The sequence below is a fragment of the Anoplolepis gracilipes genome, chromosome 12 (genome assembly GCF_047496725.1).
Source record: "Anoplolepis gracilipes chromosome 12, ASM4749672v1, whole genome shotgun sequence".
Lineage (NCBI taxonomy): Eukaryota > Metazoa > Arthropoda > Insecta > Hymenoptera > Formicidae > Anoplolepis > Anoplolepis gracilipes.
In genome coordinates, this window is record NC_132981.1 from 3,544,602 (window position 1) to 3,564,750 (window position 20,149).

Consider the following 20,149-nt stretch of genomic DNA (forward strand, 5'->3'; position numbering starts at 1 on the left):
TATATGCTCGTTATATCTACAGAAAATTTAAGCTGCGAGTATAAAATTCTAAATTAACGAATAGTACTTTTACAAACTATCCTCTCGTTATATAATTCGTACATAATTAACTTTCACTACTCAATTTTATCGAATTACTCTGAAATTTTTGCAGAAAATATAGAAAACTACGGCAGAGACAAATTTCTTCATTGATCAAGATTCCAAACAATAATAAATATTTATTGACTTCTTATCTTCTTGAATAATATTACATTATTACGTTCGATATATCTTTCTTTCACACCATTGTTGTTGAAAAATTCAGGCACGGTATCCGCCCACGTGCGATTCTCTCTCGGGATATCCAGAAAATCAAGCAAATTGCTGCTCAGTCTTGGTATAATTGGATATAATATTAAAGCAGCTATTCTGCTGCTTTCCAGAGCGAGCGATATGACAGCTTTGAGTTCCCTAATCGAATCTGCATCGTCGACCTGCTTTCTCAACTGCCAAGGTTCGTGATACTCTACCATCCTATTCGCACAATGAAGCGCACTCATAACCGCGTCTACTACGTGATGTAAGTTGTATTCTTCATAACTTTCGCGCGCTCTCCTGCCTACAGATTCTAAAGCTTCTCTGGTTTCATCGGCTACCTGAGACTGCAACACGTTCCAGTATTTCGCCGGATCGGGAAACTCTTTGGACGGATTGATCGTTTTACCCGCACATCGATTGACTAAATTGCCCAATGTATCCGCCAATTCGGAATTCAATACATTGACAATCTTTTTTGAACTATAATCTACAGTACAAAAAGTCTCTTGTATGTATAGATTCAAAAAATATATATGATGCAAAAGTGACATATAACTAAATGCACACAAGAATCTTACTTGCGTCATTCTGCGGCACTGCTTCTCTGAGAATAAAGTATCGTAATCCATCTTCTGAATAATCATTTGCAGCTTTGAACGGCGAGATTACGTTTCCTTTTGATTTCGACATTTTCTGATGATCAACAGTCCAATGAGCATGACACAATAATGTTTTTGGAGGCTCGAGACCTGCTGCTATCAAGAATGCTGGCCAATAAACACCGTGGAATTTTAAAATATCTTTTCCTATTATCTGCATCAAATATCTTGTTTCAATATATATTTCACATTGTACTTTCTAATAATTAATATTGAAAATTTATAATCTTACTTGAATAGTAGGTGGCCAAAACTTTTTAAATGATTCATCCGGATATCCTAAGGCAGTTAAATAATTTATCAAAGCGTCCATCCACACATATATTGAGTGAGACTCGTCATTTGGAGAAGGCATGGCCCATGGCACTTTACTCCTGATTCTAGTGATGCTTAAATCTTGTAAACATGTACCTTCTTCTATCCATTCGGACAATATTTTATGATACAATGCTGGTCTAATTGCGTTTTCTACAAAAAAATCCAAATTCACAATTTGTTAAAAAGAAAAAAAATAAGGGTTTAAATTAAATGAAAAATAACATTGTTTGTACCATCTTTGAGCCAATACTTGAGATCATCTTGAAATGCGCTGAGACGAAACTTGTAATTCTCCTCTTCCGTCCATTCCACCGTATTTCCTGACTGCGCGGAGACTTTGATTATTTTGCCAGTAGGATCTTTCTGCTCCATCAACTCTGTATCAGATAAAAACGCTTCATCTGATACACAATACCATCCCGAATATTTTCCCAGATAGATATGTCCTCTTTCCTCCAGCCGTTTCTGAAAAGATACAAGGTGAGTCAAGATATTATATAAGCATTATACGAGATTGATGTCCAAATTTCTAAGAACCCAAAAGTGATGCACTGCATCGCAATGTTGCTTTTCTGTGGTTCTAATAAAACGCGAATAATCCACTTCAAATCTATCGCACATTTCCCTGAATTGCTGTGAAATGTTTTTACAGTACTCAAGGTTCGGCAGACCCGCTGCGGCCGCGGCAGCTTTAATTTTATTACCATGCTCATCAGTGCCTGTGGTCAAGAATGTTTTATGGCCCAACATAGTGTTGTATCGTGCAACTGCATCAGCCAAAACTGCAGTGTACAAGTGTCCGATATGAGGACCTAATATATAAAATATACAAATATTTATATAACCGTTCTATTATGTTTATATTATAATTGATAAAAAATTTTTAGAAAAATATTGAGTACCAGCATTCACATAAAAAATGGGTGTAGTAATATATTTATTTTGAGACAGATCTTTTACATATTGCCTCTTTATTATTTGACTCCCTGATGATTGTACGTTTTTGAACAGGAATGGAAATATTGTCAATTTTGGAAGCTGATAATTCGATATTACATGTTTGACTGAAATTTTAATTCATAATTACTATTATTTATATAATATTTATCTATTATTATTAATACAAATTATTGATATTGATTGTGAAACTTGTCAAAAAATTTCTACACAAACAATGCAATATATCAGATTTTATATGAAAAGAAAATTATTTTTTTATCATATATAAACAATATGTTAAAATAAAATTATTATATGGAAAGTAAAATACAGGGAAACTATTGATTTTAAAAATATTTATTTCTTTCATACATATAGTTATACTATATTAAATAACAAGAAGCAGTATAGAAATTTTTTACAATATTTTTCATTTCTTCTTCTCAACATTATGTGTCTCTAGAGATATTGTTTCCAATTGAGCTATAAGATCCATGTGTTTAAATTCGTTGGGTTTACTAGTAAATGTTTCAAGCAACTGCAATCGTTGTTCATTATCGTTACAATAATATAATTGTAGTTCATTAGCTAGACATTGTGCTTCATATGCTTGTAGTAATTTTGTGTCAAATTCTCCCCGCATGAGTATAATGCCTTTGTCATCTCTCAATTCAGTGTAATGTATCATAGTTAAACACTCGGGTGCATTCTCTTTATGTGTCTGATACCACAAAAGTGACGTCATGTGTACTTCTGAACCATGGAATTGACACATGATAAATTCATAGCCATGTTCTCTCGGTAATGGTAATAGAAAGGTAGAATATTGTTTGCCACGTGTAAACATCTTATCATATTGCTCAGGTGTCATTGTTCCGCAAATACAATCCTTTTGCTTATGGTACTCTTTCCATATATCTATAATTTCTTCCTTTGTCTTATCTTTTATCATGTCAACCTTCATTATGTTATTTAACTGAGCCTCTTGTGCTTGCGTACTAGTTTCCAAAACTGGTTTCCCTTCAGTTTGATACAACTTTGCAGCTTGTTTCTCTTTAACTATAACGTTCAAGTTTATCATTTATCATGATAAAATAATGCTACAGAACTCTTAGAATTAATAAATATCTAAGTGAAAAATACATTCACACGAAGGTGTACTGTATAATTGTATTAGAGAAGAAAAAATGAAATAGAGAATGTCAAGAAAACAACATTATCAGCGCAATTATAATCTTATAAAGTTCATATACCTTTCTTTTTGCCAGTTTTTTCTTGTTGCTCGACGCGTTCCAGAAACTCTTCCGGACTGGTCTGTTGCAATTTGGCAATTTTCTCGGCATATTTATCGTAATAAGGATTCTTCTGCAGTTCCTCCAGGACCTTTTCGAGTCTCGCCCGGCTTGTCATGATGTACCTCTCGTCGATGTCGCTCGTCCTCGCCGTTATTCGGGTATTCTTCAACCGTCTGCCTAATCTTACACGTGTCACGTTTCGTAGTAAAACACTTGCCATTTATGTCAGTTGTATAATGTTGGACAAGAATACGAACAATAAACACTCTCCAGTTTAGTTGAAAAAAACGTGCTGACGTTCCACTGCCATCTTGAAATATTAACTCGCCAGACATTCACAGATGTCGCTGCTGGCGTTTCAAATCACTCGTCACGTCGGGTCTCAAGTGAGCGACTTTATGAAAATCAGGTCCAGAGCTGCGATAAAAAGGAGACTGCTGATCATACAACGCGATTGCAAACTAAAATATACGCTCACCCGTGATTATCGCGCTCGCGAAATGTCAAACACGATCGTCAGCTGATCGCGCTCGGGTCGCTCTATTGAGCGGTAGTGACCCTCTCCCTTCCCTCGGCGCCTTCTCTATCGTGACGTATCGCTTCCGGGACGTCAGTCGCTGCTCTCGTGCCTACAGCGAAAGGGAAAATGTCGGCGAGCTGTCGGTGGAGCTTGCCGTGCCGTCAGTGACTTACTCCCGTGTAACACGTTAACAACGATCGCGTCCCTCGGCGACCTGAACTATCAAAATTTGGCCTGCAAAGCGTGCTGATACGTCCCGGTCGGTGCGTATCTCGATTTGACTTGAAAGAAAGAGGAAGAGACAGAGAGAGAGAGCGAGAACGAGAGCGAGAACAGGAGAGATTGGGTGACGTTGGGAGAAAGAAAGAAAGAGAGAGAGAGAGAGAGAGAGAGAGCGCGAGAGCAAGAGGGAGGACGTAGAGCAGGTGCAAAACTACATCGTCGTGTAGAGGTCCCCGCGCAAGGGAAGAGCCAGACAGAGTGGAGGAGAGAGAGAAGGCATACGGTGGAGAGTAGTGACATGGCGTCGTTGGCGGTATCAATAGCAAAGAATGAGTTCATCGTGGGTGGCAAGTACAGATTGATGAGGAAGATCGGCTCGGGCTCTTTCGGAGACATTTACCTCGGCATCAACATCTCCAATGGCGAGGTAAGGAAGGGATTCGAGGATCGTTTCTAAAGGAACCGACCTACTCACATCGGACCTACTGCCAGCGAGGCCTCCCTCTATTTCGCGTTTCCCGTTCGTCGTCTCGTCTCGTTTTTCAGGCCCGTTCGACGATCATCGGCCCCTCTCGAACATCATTGTCGGTCGCCCCGATGAAACGAGGCGAAAAGATTCATGACGCGAAAAGACGGCGACCCCCGTGTCTACCGCGATCTCTCGCGACAGAAGGATTTCTCGGACTGCGAGAGAGATCTTTCCTTGTCAAAAAAAAACCGTGTTCCGTAATTTGGGAACGCACACGTCAGAAATCGTGCGTGCGTGTCGTGAATAAATAAATGTTGACGATATATATATTCCATGAAAATTTGGATCGTCATGCGTATCACTAATGACGTATGTAGGTACGCCGTGTCGAGATAAATATAAGCTGACGCCTGTCATAATAATCATGATTATCGAGATTTGAGTGCGCGTTATTTTGTAACCGTTCGCAGCACAAACGATCCGCGACGTGGATTATATTCAGCGAACCCGCTGCGAGTTACTAATCCTGTATGCTATGTCTTACTAGGTTATAGTTCCAATTAGAGATAAAGAAAATTAAATGAAGCACGACGAGCACACAGTGACCAATGATGATAAAATTGGCCCTCATTTTATTCGTTTTGCAAATTGCTTCCTCTTTTTAAGTTGATCATTATTGTTAATATGCTCTAATGGATTTTATTTTAAACAGTATTCATTATTATATCTATTACAATATAAGAAAAGCAGTACTGATAACTCCATATTTTTTTAGAATATGATGGTAGTAAATGAAGGACAATAAAGAGAAAATAGAATTTAAATGAACAAAATTTAAATAAGAATATAAAGTTATATAAAAAATATATAAAGTTAAACTCGAGTATTCGATTTATTGTACTGTGTCTATTGTTTTATTTTTTCTTATCTTTAATCTGTCTATAATTATCCCTGTAATGCACAAGCAAATATTTATGAGACAAAGGAAATTCATAATAATAAGAAAAAAAGAAATCATAATATGATTACATTAAGATATGAATTTCATTTGCATTTGGTTTCTAATCTTTACACTAGATAAAGCTTTGAAACGTAGTTTAATAACATGACCTATATTTTTATTCATTAGGAAGTTGCAGTTAAGTTGGAAAATATGCGAGCCCGGCATCCACAGCTTTTATATGAATCAAAGCTGTATAAAATATTACATGGTGGCATAGGAATACCGCATATACGTTGGTAATTATTACATTTAATATATTCTTCCTTTTATATTTTTCGTATATATTTTGTATTTAAAAAGTTTTATCCACATGATTTTTATGATGTCATGTAATAATAAAAAACATTCAATGAACTATTGTTAAATTATTAATCAAAATGCAAATCAGACAACTGACAAGAATCTTTCTTGTCTCAGGTATGGCCAAGAACGCGAATATAACGTTCTTGTCATGGATCTTCTTGGACCATCCCTCGAAGACCTTTTCACTTTTTGTTCAAGAAGGTTTACAATTAAAACAGTTCTAATGTTGGCAGACCAGATGATTGGTAGGATTGAATACGTTCACTGCAAACACTTTATTCACAGAGATATAAAGCCAGATAATTTTTTAATGGGGATTGGACGACATTGTAACAAGGTATACATCTTGATCTGTGATTTCTCCTTTATATTGAGAATTAAATCCTTCATATAATTATAAATTATCTAAATTATAAAATGATTGTTTCAGCTGTTCCTCATCGATTTCGGATTGGCTAAAAAGTATAGAGATAGTCGCACAAGACTGCATATAATATACCGCGAAGATAAAAATTTAACAGGTACTGCAAGGTATGCTTCTATCAATGCACATTTGGGAATTGAACAGAGTCGTCGCGATGATATGGAATCTCTCGGCTACGTTCTTATGTATTTTAATCGCGGATCATTACCTTGGCAAGGTCTCAAAGCTGCAACAAAGAAGCAAAAATATGAAAAAATTAGTGAGAAAAAAATGTCCACGCCAGTGGAAGTCTTGTGCAAGGTATACTAAAGAATCTGTTTATAGTTTTTTTCATGTTCCTATTACTATTGTCCTATGTATATTTATTACAACGAAAATTGTCTATTTTTCAGGGTTTTCCCGCTGAATTTGCAATGTATTTGAATTACACGCGGGGCTTACGTTTCGAAGAAAGTCCCGACTATATGTACCTACGCCAACTTTTCCGCATACTTTTCCGTACATTGAATCATCAATATGATTTTACATTTGATTGGACAATGTTAAAGCAAAAAGTAGCAAGTAGTGGTACTATTAGTACCGTATCAGCAGCTGGACCAGGTCTCTCTCAAGGTGCTCAAGGTGCTCAAGGGCAAGGACAAGGTCAAGGTCAAGCACCTACTCAAGCCAACGCTCAATCAGGTTACAAATTTTAATATTTTGATCAATGTTTTGCAGCATGTTTGTATATAATTTATCGTTTCTCTATAGAAATTTATGTGCATCTCGTATCATTTTAGATCATGGAATTAATTGAATTGATTAAAATTTCATAAATTAATATTTCTTTTTTTTTTAACATTACCTATTTAACGCAAAATTTGTCTTTTAGTTATGTAAATTATCGTTTTTAACAGCAAATTTCAAGCTTAAAAGATGGTTGGAGCCCTCCACAAAAATCAACAATGTCTCAATTGGCACAAATCTTTCTTCCAAGAAGCAATAATCCAGTGGCTCTTAAAATCCTTTTTCCTTCTTTCCTGATGAAAGAACGCGAATCACAAAATTTTGTGGAGAATAGATTTTCTTTACTACTTACTAATGATAATAATTGAGACTAATGGATACATAAGTATGCTAATTAACATATTAACAATTAATTCCACATTCGATAATGTTGGCTATATAAGTTTATACCAAATCTTGTCTGTTATACCAAAAATTTTTAATCAATATTTATTGAGAATCTATTTTGGGATATTAATTTGTATATTGATAGATATAATACTTTTCATATACGTTATTTTATATATAATTTACTTAACATTTCTATATGTTATTTTAATAGAATGTTAATACACAATGTTTATATATTGACTTATTAATTATAAATTAATCTTAAATTTTTTTTTGTCAAACATTGTCCAATAGTTTATACTAAAATATGATTTATTCAAACGTATTATATTAAGTATTTCTTTAGTTTCATGATTATAATTTAAAAGCTTAGTGTATTATCTTTCTGTGTATATTATTAGCTTCATTTGATTGATATAATTAGATTCGAATGTAATGTACTATACTTTAAATCAATATCAGTATTGTTCCTAATTTTGTATACATGTAATATTAATCTTAAAAACTGCCTAAATGATGCTAAACATTTGCATATCTCACTGCCATATAATGCTAGAGACAAAGTAACATTAATATAACAAAAAAGTTATATTTACAGTATTTATATGAGCATTGTATTATTGATAAAATTCAATAGTATAATGATTATTTTTCGTAATTTCAAAAATTTTTCGCTTCTATTTGTTTCAGGAGCGCGCTAAGACTATAACTCCTCATTGTAGCAACAATCTTGATTGCGATCACTAAAGTGTTTCAAACGAGGTACCGAACTTCTTACAAAAATTCTCATTCAGAGAGTCATATCAGTCAACACTTTAATTCCGCAATAAGAGAGCGCAATTACGTGATCACAAACGCAGCATTTGCGTATACGTGATAAGATGAACATCGCGTAATTACTTGGGCTACACATAAGATATTTCTTGCGTAACATTGACAACTTGGAGTTTTGGTTGATTGAACTCTTTGGATTTGGAAATACGAGTAAGAGACCAGTCAGCCAGAGAGTGGCTTGTTCTTATTTTGTTATTACGTATTTAATTTACCGTTGGTGATCATTAAAAATAAAGATTTTGAGATGCCCCGAAAAGGAAGATCTTTCTAAAAAAAAGTGATATTGTACTATTGGAGATATTCATAGTGGGTGATTTAATCATAAAATCGTTATCATAACTTTCATGGAGAGAAAGAGAGAACACATCCTAACGATTCTCGGAATCCGCAGAGCGTGTCTCGTGAAACATTTTCACGTCAATCAACAGAAAACATAAGAAGTTTCTTTTTTTTTCTCTTTTTTGAGAGTATGATGAGTTGTACTACACTGTTGGGCGAACTGACATCTTGCTTCCTAAATTTCGTTTTGTCTTCAATATATAGTGCGAGCATACTAGTGTATGTAGAGAAAGTGTTAATATTTTTCGTATCAAAGATGAGGTAGGTGTGTCAGTGTATCAAAGGTAACAAGGAGTATCTTTGATACATTTGACTGGAATAACTTTTTTTTATATAAATAAACAAAATGATGTCTCCCTCTCCCCCATATAATATTGACAGATAATGATAAAGATACCTTAATGTTAAGTCAACAATTATAACTTTTAAGTATATACCGAGTAATTATATCGAGTAACGAATCTTACTCCATCGAGAAACGAACAAACGACTAACGATTCTGTCATAGAAATATCCCTCAATTCACTCTCTTTCTGTCTGTGAATATGTTTACCATGAATTACTGAAGCATAAAATTATCGCTGAAGAGAAAAGGAAACTTTGCGAATAGTGGGAAATAGTTACAGGCTCACTTTTTGTCTAAATAATATATAAAGGTTTTTATTTCTCGTTTCGAAAAAGTATTCCTGTAACTGAGGCTCTCTAGCTGGACAATTCTTCCGTATACATATAGTTTTAATAGCTGAGACTGTGCAGTAGCTGTTTCACGTGCTGTTGCTTCAAGATTAAGTTTGATATTTTGTATACACACACACACACACACACAAACACACATTAAAGGACTTCATTATATTTCATGACCAACAAGCGTTTTTCGTATACATATATATACCGAGAGAAACGTCGTCTCGAACAGTCAAAATATCGATATCGACGATTATTACGGGAACTCTATCGTTTTTATCTATCTCATTTAAGATCTTAGTTGCATTATCTAGCTGCTAAACTCCTCACGTTCATATTATACGAATATTAGTTCCAAACCAGCTGTTTACGATTATATACTTTTAATAATACTAGCGTGTATGACACGTTCCCGTCGTGGAAGGTACTACCAGTCGTCCGGTCAGCCTTAAGTACGAACTGCGAAGATGAAATAAAGTTGTAAAGCAAAGTTTATTATATTTAAAGAAACGGATTACACGCTGCGCCTGGCGGACAGTTCTTTCTTTCTTTTTTTTTCTTTTTTTTGCCTTCAGAAACATGAAAAGATATAATCAATAACCATTCTGTCGAGTTATGAATGCGTGGTTTAATTAATATTATATAAAAAGAATAAATGAAAGTGTAAAAGTGTGCATCCATCATGCTGTGAGAATGAATGGACGAATAAGTTAACGAAATAACTAACGATATATGCACTTAATTAAATACTATCTGCTGTGTATATGTGTCTATGTATATGCACATATAAGATATATCACAAAATACATATATGTATATACATATATGCATATACATGTCTGTATGTATAATAAAATTGTGACAGTATAATTAAGGCATACCTTATTTCATAAATATTTGAGGAATACATCAACAGTTTACTGCTCCTTTTATCTCTATAAATAAAAAAAAGAAAAACTGGAATATTGTACTATAAATATTTCTGTTTCATCAAAAAATGTGTATTAATCTTAGTAATAATTTATGATTGACTGTTGCGTATGATATACATATACATATATATATATATATATATATATATATATATATCATACGCAACAGTGAAGTGTATATGATGTTTGGTCAAGGTAAAGGCGTGGGAATACTCTATACAGACCACGCTACTTTCTATTGTTGTGATACCATCACCATTTAGGGTGTATATTTACAAAGAACACACTTATGTAAATATTTTTAGACCATATATTTGACAATTCTTAAAGACATATATATATATATATATAATACGAAAAAAGAAGCCATGGAGGCACATGATTTCTCTTCTGAATTGTTAATACTAAACATAACATTGCGTTTATAAACGTGAACGAACACTGGAGAGAGAGCCTCCCAGTCGCGATGCACCGGTCATCGCGCTGTAGCCCATCAGAAATAAATAAACATTGCACAAGTGCAAATTACGAATTACTAGATTTGCCCTTTGTACCTGTCTCACATCGATACAAGAGAATACAGGCACAAATTCTCTGTACAAAAGCCTACTTAATGTAAAATTCTTCAATGACATCTATAATAATTAGCTTTAGCTTTTCTTTCATGAGGCAGGGTATATAATAAAAAATATTACTACCATGAAAAAATGAAAAAGATAGTCTCTTGTGTATACAATTACTTCTTAAGACTTTTATAATTACACATACCTTGTCGCCAAGAAATAAATAACAAAGCGCGAGCATTCAATAATAGAGTAGAGTGTGAATTTTCCTAAGTTCTTGAGGTCCTACGTTAACAGAAAAGGATTTTTCCGGACCGTTGTAAGGGATCTTTATTTCGGCGGCGAGTAATTTGCGTTCCTGCATTGCCGCTGCCATCTCGCGATTCGGATACACGGCGAAATTCGCTTCTGCTCTTCCACCGGGCGTGCGTTTAATAGCCTCGCGACGTACTTGGGCCTGAAGAAAATGTAATTTTATGGGTATCCAGTACTCATCAATATTATATTAATTTGCACTCTCTTGTCATTTAACACTTACAGCTAACTCGTCAGCTCGTGCCTTCAACTGCATGATGTTTCTTCGCCGTTCTAATAAGTAATGATAAGACGTTTCAGGCACCTTACGCCGCAGATCGGGAACTGTCGGATAAACTAGAGTTTTCTCGACATCCTGAAATGTGTAAATAAAAAAAATTATTTCAAAGCAAATAATATAATCGATAATTATTAATATAATTATGGGCAGTGTCAATATTAAACGATTTAAAACCTTAACGAGATCGGTAGTCTTCTTTCGCAATTCTTGAATTGTTGAATCTAGAGATTTGAAATGTGCTGGTGACGACAATGGCTCTAAACTATCTAGCTTTTGACGCAAAACGTCGCACAATATTTTCTTTTTCTGCTGGTGCTCGTTATTCAAAGCTTCCTTAAGAGCGTGTATTTCTTGTACATAATATTTATTGTCCAAAGTGCTAGTTATTGAAGTGCTTCCTGTCATACTATCAGCTCCACAAGACACCGATATCGGTTTCTTGCCAATTGACTTTAATTTTTCTTTCAATTGCCCTTTCTCCGTTTCCAGACTGTCGATGTCGGTTTGAAGATGGTCCATTGTCTCTTCGAATTCTTTTTCCTATTATCAAAAAAATACGATACTTTAAAAAATTACGTTAAAAGATATACACGTGACATTACAATTTGTCATAGCGAAAAAAAAAATACCTTGCGTTTCAATTGATTTTGTGCCTCTTCCATTTTTCTCTTCAACTTCTCGACGTTCATCTCGTGTTCGTGCTGTTGCGTCGCGAAACGTTTTTCGGCCAATTCCTTTCGCAGCGTCATCTCGGATAATTCCTCTTGCTTCTCCCGCAGAGCTAATCTCGCTTCGCGTATATCGCTATCCCTTGCTTCGAGTTTTCTAATGTAAACATATTAAAAAATTATAAAATGATCTTTTGATAATAAATATATACAGTGTCAGCGAAGGGATGTAAATACCTGCTGAGTATTTTCGTTTCTTCTGCCTCTTTTCTCACTGCACTCGCTCTAGATACAATTGGCATTATTAACTCACTGTCCTTAGATTGTTGCTGACTCTGTGTTTGTCCACTTATGGCCAATTCATTTTCACATTCAGCCATCTTTTGCGCGAGATTCGCCGCCAATTGCTGTATTACCGTCAAGCTAGCCTTGATAGTGGCCACAGGTCCTAGATCTTCCGTATCGTACACCCTTTCACTGGACGTCGCGGCCATTTCCTTCAACTTATCAGCAGTGAGTCCTGTATCCAAATCTGAAAGCAATTGAATTCGTCGATGTAAAAATATCGCCAAGAGTAAGTTTTCAAGAGAAACCTATTGAATATACTTACCGCCATTTTCGGTAATAGCTTGCAGAGCGCTTTTCAATAGATATTTAAGAGTCTTCATAATTTTCACGCCATGCTGATAACACGTCGAAAATTGTTCGTTGCAATCTTTATCTAATCCTAAATTGGCGCCTACGGAAAATGCTGGACCAGCTTGATCCCGTGGTACTCGTCTTCTAGCTGACTTCAAGTGTTGTTGGATTACCTCGCATGTAGTTTCGACATGTTGACAGAGCAAACCTTAAGCAATAATAATACGCGTTGAAGCACAACGTCTACACCAATCAAATTTAATTAATGAAATGTCAACGAACCTATATCACCACCCTCTCCTTGTATCAGCGCTTTGATTGCCGTAGCATCAGTGGCGATGGCGTCGCACGTGTTACTCAATGTTCTTGTACCATTGACTATTAAACGGGCTTGATTGATAGTCGTGCTTTCACCGAAGAGCACAGAGAACATCGTGGCAAAGTAGGTGCAACATTTTTCGATCGCGTCCATCGGCAAATTCTCGTCTAACTGATCTCTCTTAGCCAGTTCGATCAACGAATCTAAGGATTTTTCTTGTGCAGCCATTTCCGGATAAGCCGCGCCCACTTTAAGTAACATTTCCGGGTTACATGAATTCAAAGCCGATTCGAAGCAGCTCAAAGTCGTTTGTAAGGCGTACATATGCGAACATAAACGAGATCTGAACGAGTATTGCGCTACCGAATGACCTCTCACTACCGAAGCCCTGTAGAAAAGAAAAACAAAGTATTATACAAGACATTGTATAATATATAAATTGCACAAAGTAAAATTGTTACCTATCTATTTTCTCGATAGATCTGTATTTCTCTCGAACTTGTGAAATCAATATCTCTGTTTTCTGCGTCATTCTCGGTATCAATAAGAGCGTTAATATTGCGTCGTGATCTCCACCGCGGGCCAAGAATGCTGGAGGCATGAAAGACAATAAATAGCGCACGTGGTGCCGCGCTTCATCAGCGTCCAATCGACGCAGCTCGAGATCGACCGCCTTGGTTTGCGCTCGGGTTTCGGCGAATGTTTTCTGGAAATCTAGTATCTCCGCAAGTTGTTGATCCGCACCTAAATGATAAATTTAAAGTACGAAAATTTGAGGAAAATCAAAGGTTATTTTATAAAGTCTCATATTGAACGAATGTGTCTCTTACCTCGAACATTAGTCTTGGTAGACTCTGTTGACTGAACTCGTTGTTGCAACTGCAAACACTGCTCTTGTAATTGATGCGTGAGTTCGCGGAACTTGGTGATGGTTAATTCGCGATCCGCGAGCGTCTCTAGCGCAGCGTCTCGATGCCTCTGAGCGTCGCGAGTTGCTCCAAGAGCGAGATCCAACTCTTCACGAAGCTCCAGCTCTAGCTCTTTGGACGATTCGGCCAGTTGATCGGACATATCCTACGTAAAGTTATTATTTATTGTATTGTTCATCATGAATTGTCGTAGTGTATATTGTATATTTATACAACGCAAAATATGCGAAAACTACATGTACCTGCAAAGCTTCCAAATCCGCGACAGCTTCTTCTAGCTCAGCTACTTTCTCCTCCAACGCCATTTTCTTCTCGCCTAGCATTTCAACCATTTCTTCCGCACCTAATGCTGCATCGACCTACAGGGAATTTAAAAATGTGTAATCGTATATCGGATAAAATATTACTGTAAATTATACAAGCATTATATATACTTGTTCCTGTAGATCCGCTATCTGATGTTCCATCTCTTCGACACGCGCCGACAACTTCTCTTTCGTACGACCTAATTCCAAAATTTCAGACTTCTTCTGATCCATGTCCTTTTGCAGTTTCTGGAATTCGTGTTTCTCGTGCGCCGACAAATCACGCATTTTCACGAGCGTTTCACGCAATCTATTGTTCTGCTGTTCCAATTGCTTCACCTCGTAGTTAGAAACTCCTGTGGCCGATCCGCCGCCGCCTGCCTGATTTAAGGAAATAATATCATTTAAATATATTCTAAAAAAAAGATATTATATTAATATCGCGTAAGAACTAGGCTTTAACGAAGACAAGATTTTATACCCGTTCGGACATTTCTGTGCGTAATATTTCCAGATCCAATGTTTGTTCCTCCAACTTTTCCTTGAGTTGCTCTAATTCGATTTGAAGAGTTTCAGCCTTTTCTTCGGCCATTTCTTTATCTAACGTAGCCATTTCCACTGTCTCTGCAAGATCCGACATTTCTTCTTGATATTGTTCTCTCGCTGCGTGAGCTTCTCTGGTTTCTTGTCGAGCTCGTTGAAGTTCTCTCTGAAGACTTGCCTTTGATAAACATAATGAAAGTAAAAAATTGAGAATATTTATTTTCGGGAATTACAAAGATAAGTTTATTAAATGAAGAGGAATATAACACTTTTTTATATTTATAAATAAATATATATATATATATACTTATATATATATATATATATATACATATATATATATATATATATATATATATATATATGCTATTTTACATTATATGCATAAGTTGTGTACTCACTTGACTTTCCATGACTTTAGCTTTGAATTCAAGAAGCTGTTCGAGTTGAAGTTTCGTTTTTTCGAAATCTTTCATTCTTTCCTTGTCTTGCATTCGTTTTACACGTAGCGTTTCTACTTTCTCAGTAAGATCACGTACCTATATAATATTGTACTGTTATATATATGTATCTACATATGTCATCATTTTATACGAGATATATGTAATCCGTAAAACTATAATGAGAAAATTATATTTTTAAGAGAAATTTTAGTTTACCTGAGATTTTAAGTTATCATTTTCTTGTACAAGTTGTAAATGTGATAATTTTTCTTCCACTAGAGTTGCAGCCGCTGCCGAACCCGCCATCACCTGACCGGGTACGAATTGCGGTTTCAACGTTTCTACAAAACCTGTCTGAATTACAGAAAAGAGAAAATAAAATGTTATACATATTATCAAATTTTGTACCGTTGGGTGTTCTTTTTATTATCGCATGAAAGAATTGTATATCGCCAAAGAGTTTCTTCAAGGTCCTCTGAACCTGTGTACCTGTGCTTGAAACGCATATATGTATATATATATATATATATATATATATATACACGGTAATAACGTAAATGCGATATGAATGGCGCAAAAAAAGACAATAAAAAAAAAAAAAAGATAATTATTCTCAAAATGCGGCAATGAAAAAAACACCCCACATTTCCTACATAAGAAACATATGGTTTTATACGATATTGTTTTTGTATTTACATTTGAGTAGAATTAGTTTGTTTTATGGTGATTAATGGTGAGAGATTAGTTGTGATAGCAAACACCAACAAGCTACACCGAATACTCTATTAGTACTAACAAATATATATAAGAAGACCCACAGCTGATGAATTGAATCGTGTGCTGTATGAAACATTTACACAGGATATAACATACTAAAGTCAGAGCTATTTCTCATTCATTTCATCTTGACTATTTCATGTATTACGTATCCTAACGATTGGCACATGTATCATTTGCGCATTCTCGTTCCAGGAAAATTAATTCTTAACAGATATAATTATTATAAATAACTCCGAGAGAGTTATTGGTCAGGCAAAGTTATACCTCTGTACTATGTTGTTAAAAAAAATTTGTCCATACTAGTGTTAGTATTATTACTCTTGCAACACATATATAGAGGATATTGAATTCCTAACTGCACAAAGAAGGGTAACACACGACATGATGCCCCTTTCCACTATAAATCATAAACTATCCAAGTATCGTAAAACTCAGTTAATGAAGCTGATGTTAAATAAAATAATGCTAGAAAGATGTGGCAAAAAATAATACGAAAAATCAAATCTGTAATCCACTAAGGGTGTACCCGTTGCAAAGGTGCAATGACGTTAATTTGTTACAAAAAAATTGATTACGATGCTTCATGATGGATAAACAGCTAATATGAGAAAGAACAAGATATTAGAGAGGTGATGTATATAATAAAAAATTGAGGTATTACAATTAATGAATATTAATTACATTATTGTGATCATCTTGGGCCTTTGGCTTTTTGCCGGGAGGCGAGCTCGTGCTAGGGGACTTCTGAAACACGTACGTGCATTCCCATATGAATCATTCTGTGCCACCAAAGTCCTTTGACTTGCTTTCGCACAAATTTTTCAGTTTTTTTTTTCTTTCTTAGAGTTTGCCACCTTTAATTCTACCTCACATATATTTCCAAGCACACTTTCCGGTCATGACGAAACGTAAACGTGCAAAACTGCGTTTGACTGATATATCACTGGGTCACAGAATAGGATTCTTTGCACATGAATATAAGAAACATACAAATAATCGAAAAACCTAGAGATTTCAAAATGTCAGAATCTGTTTGTTAGTTAAAAACACAATGAAAGTATATCACAAAAATATAACAAATAATCTGTTCATAAGAATTATACTACTTATTGTATGTATATCATGCTTTGAATCTTTTTGGATAATGTTTCTTTTAATGGACAGATCTTTTCTGTTCTTACAGTTCAACATAAAAGTAATCTATACTATTATAAATAGAATCTTACTTGTTATCATAGCTTACAGTGTAATGTCTTACCTCAATAAAAGAGGCACGCTTTGAAGCTGTAGTTGGTGCTGGAATTGACGATTCGCCACCGTCTCTACGTTCATGCAGTGATCCAGTTAGACTTTCTGTGCTTGCAGTACTTAATAATGTTCTACTTCCAGTCAAGGATAATCGAGAACTGTAAAAAATAATATAAAATATTTATATTATTACACAATAAATGTATTTATATATATTTAACATTATATGCATATTAATACTTTTTGATAATAATATATTATATATAGGCTAAAAAGAGGCTAACTGCAAATTGTAATAGAAAATCAAATTTACATTACTGATATAAAAATAACAAAGCAAAGTGAATAAAAATGTACCTAAAATAACATAAAATTGTAAAATATTTTATGATAATTTTTATATAAATTATATATCCACAAAAAAAATTTGAAATCATAAAAATCATATATCTGAGAATGTATTTTATGAAAGTGCAGTAAATTGGCAAATATGTTCAATTATTTCATATTCAGCAATGTAACTTTTTTATGTCATAATAGTAAGTGCAACAAAATAATTATTTACTAGCTGGAAATAATTATTACAAATGTGTAAAAGCTTTAAAAGAGGCATATTGGCAAGTTGCTTGTGCTTTAAAGCTGTAAAATATTTTAGATGTTCAGCTCAATGATAGAATGCATTTGACATTTTGAAGTGTCATTATAAGAGACAATAGCGATTTTCAAAATATCCATATAAGCACACTAGCAATAAGAAATACACACTGTTGACATTTGCTAAGATTTTGGTTAATAATAATCTTACCCAGAAAGTTTGTCAGATTGCTGACGAGTAACATTCGCAGGAGATGTTTTTCTCCGCACACTTTTATGAGCAGCATATACATTTTAAGAATTTATTAATTAAATACTCATCTATTTACTAATTTATAAAAAATATTTCTAAGCTTGCGGAGAAAGAAAATAATCATTCCTTTTAACTCTCGATATTATTATATAACATAAAACTTACGCTGTAGGCTCATTCCTTCGACGCATACTAATGCTAGCATGAAAATTATGATGAATAAAAATTCCATATATTTCATTTAGTTAACTCAACAATAATGAGCATATAACTAATGCAAATAATCTTAATGTAAATAAATTAAATATTACTTAATTAATTACAACTAATTTTAATTACTTTAATTAATAGCTTATTTTACTTCCAATGTGCTAAAATATTGTAAGTACTGTTATTTATGTTTAATTGTAGGGCTAGCACATATACATGGCTAATAATATTTGTAGTTTGATACATTTGTTACAGAAAAATTATGATATGCATATTTTTTGTAAGGATTTATTTTTTAAATGCATAGCCAGAATTTTTTAAAGCAATTGTATCTACGAAAGCTCACCTATTTAGGCGACTCCTCGCTCTAGCAGCACTGTCATCAGGTGTTGTGGCATTGCTACCTGCCGATGATGGACTGATAGGTTCCGTCCTATTACCAGCATCATCCAATAGAATAAGTTGGGTTTGGCGTGCAAACATACCATGATTTTCTGCACACTGCAGCATTAGAAATAAATAATAAAGATATTTTCTTTGTTAGCAAGCAAAAACTAAACTGTTTTACATGGTAAAAATAAATTTGCCATACAAAACTATTTATATAAATAAAAAAGTGGTATATATATATGTATGACTTTTTTTATTTATTACATTATATTGTAAGAGAAATTCAATGAGACTTGTAATGTATATACATCATGTATGCATGTATTAAATATATATATATATATATATATATATATATATATATATATATATATGTATTTCGACTTATATAATAAAGAGGGAATTAATCTTTTGTTTCTCTTGTGGACAATAAATATTTATCATTGATAATGCATTGGGGAATTCAATATTCACTGTCGATTGTAACTTACCCTGAAGTACATCTGGCCTTTGACAGTACCATTGTTTTTTCCTTTTGGCTCGTCGAGTATCACGCCGATCCATTTCCCCGATGCAAAGGCCGGGTGGCCAACGTAGGCTATCACGCCTTGACATTCCTTCACGGGTACCTCGACACGTTGGCCAATTTTGAATGACATCTCTGTCAACCGCGACTCATCCAGACGGACACATCAGCTGATTACTAATAACCTTCGTGCTTCGCGCACGAGTTTTTCACAGGCCGTTTCGTCAAACAATCGTGCGGATAAATATTTCAAGATTATATTTTGTCGAGTAGTTCCTTTACGAAGATAAGACGTGATGTTTGTATCGTGATGTCATTGATGTCGACAAGTGCACTTCTGCTTGAACAGGTTAACAAATATGGATTGAACCTCCCTCTTTCCAATTTAAGAAAATAAAAAAAAAAAAGGTTAATTGACTGCATTTCTTTTACATAAATTGTTACATTTTCCAAATAAAGTAAATATTTACAATTCTTTTGACAGGAAAAGAAAGAAGCAAAAATTGTGAAAATATAGAGCTGAAGAGGAATGTGATTTACTGACATACCCTCAAATGAAAAAAATAGTTGCATATTAAATTTTAGATTAAAAAATAAATAAATATAAAGAAAAGTACAAATGCAAATAAAAAAATCGAATATTACCCTGCGATCTCGCTGATGAGATTCTACAATATTTTACGAGAGGAACCACTTTCGGGAACGGATAGACGGCGCTGAAAATCGTCGTCCCCTTCCTTTTCTGAAAGGAAGGAGACAGAAGGAAACAACAGTCCAGTGTCCAGTA

The 20,149-nt window shown here is 34.5% G+C and overlaps 4 protein-coding genes across 9 annotated transcripts; 1 reads left to right on the forward strand and 3 right to left on the reverse strand.

The window, feature by feature from the left end:
* Window positions 1-195: 195 nt before the first annotated feature.
* Window positions 196-5,206, reverse strand: LOC140672057 (methionine--tRNA ligase, mitochondrial-like). 2 transcript variants are annotated; one of them, XM_072903874.1, is made up of 5 exons: window positions 4,729-5,206; window positions 1,511-1,742; window positions 1,192-1,427; window positions 879-1,113; window positions 196-787 (listed from the first exon to the last, which is right to left on the reverse strand). In XM_072903874.1, exons 2-5 carry the CDS (start codon window positions 1,647-1,649, stop codon window positions 222-224), a joined length of 1,176 nt encoding a protein of 391 aa, XP_072759975.1. In that variant the 5' UTR covers window positions 1,650-1,742; window positions 4,729-5,206; the 3' UTR covers window positions 196-221. The 2 variants fall into 2 exon arrangements, with proteins under 2 accessions (XP_072759975.1, XP_072759974.1); XM_072903873.1 differs by lacking the exon at window positions 4,729-5,206 and adding an exon at window positions 1,982-2,086.
* LOC140672062 (ATP synthase mitochondrial F1 complex assembly factor 1) lies at window positions 1,737-4,097 on the reverse strand. 2 transcript variants are annotated; one of them, XM_072903885.1, is made up of 4 exons: window positions 3,990-4,097; window positions 3,470-3,928; window positions 2,180-2,341; window positions 1,737-2,089 (listed from the first exon to the last, which is right to left on the reverse strand). In XM_072903885.1, exons 2-4 carry the CDS (start codon window positions 3,729-3,731, stop codon window positions 1,782-1,784), a joined length of 732 nt encoding a protein of 243 aa, XP_072759986.1. In that variant the 5' UTR covers window positions 3,732-3,928; window positions 3,990-4,097; the 3' UTR covers window positions 1,737-1,781. The 2 variants fall into 2 exon arrangements, with proteins under 2 accessions (XP_072759986.1, XP_072759985.1); XM_072903884.1 differs by lacking the exons at window positions 1,737-2,089; window positions 2,180-2,341 and adding an exon at window positions 2,576-3,275.
* On the forward strand, window positions 4,143-10,295 carry LOC140672058 (casein kinase I). The gene is made up of 6 exons (XM_072903875.1): window positions 4,143-4,680; window positions 5,852-5,961; window positions 6,143-6,365; window positions 6,459-6,752; window positions 6,845-7,133; window positions 8,259-10,295. Exons 1-6 carry the CDS (start codon window positions 4,552-4,554, stop codon window positions 8,267-8,269), a joined length of 1,056 nt encoding a protein of 351 aa, XP_072759976.1. The 5' UTR covers window positions 4,143-4,551; the 3' UTR covers window positions 8,270-10,295.
* Window positions 10,296-10,653: 358 nt separating this feature from the next.
* Dctn1-p150 (dynactin subunit 1) lies at window positions 10,654-20,146 on the reverse strand. 4 transcript variants are annotated; one of them, XM_072903836.1, is made up of 21 exons: window positions 20,008-20,146; window positions 19,328-19,699; window positions 18,793-18,947; window positions 18,402-18,434; window positions 18,195-18,254; window positions 17,400-17,547; window positions 16,823-16,885; window positions 15,578-15,715; window positions 15,320-15,457; window positions 14,857-15,096; window positions 14,505-14,756; window positions 14,313-14,429; window positions 13,972-14,215; window positions 13,603-13,885; window positions 13,105-13,529; window positions 12,794-13,030; window positions 12,421-12,715; window positions 12,145-12,340; window positions 11,690-12,055; window positions 11,459-11,590; window positions 10,654-11,377 (listed from the first exon to the last, which is right to left on the reverse strand). In XM_072903836.1, exons 2-21 carry the CDS (start codon window positions 19,493-19,495, stop codon window positions 11,162-11,164), a joined length of 3,906 nt encoding a protein of 1,301 aa, XP_072759937.1. In that variant the 5' UTR covers window positions 19,496-19,699; window positions 20,008-20,146; the 3' UTR covers window positions 10,654-11,161. The 4 variants fall into 4 exon arrangements, with proteins under 4 accessions (XP_072759937.1, XP_072759938.1, XP_072759939.1 ...); XM_072903837.1 differs by having other exon boundaries at window positions 19,328-19,738; window positions 20,008-20,115; XM_072903838.1 differs by lacking the exon at window positions 16,823-16,885.
* Window positions 20,147-20,149: the final 3 nt, after the last annotated feature.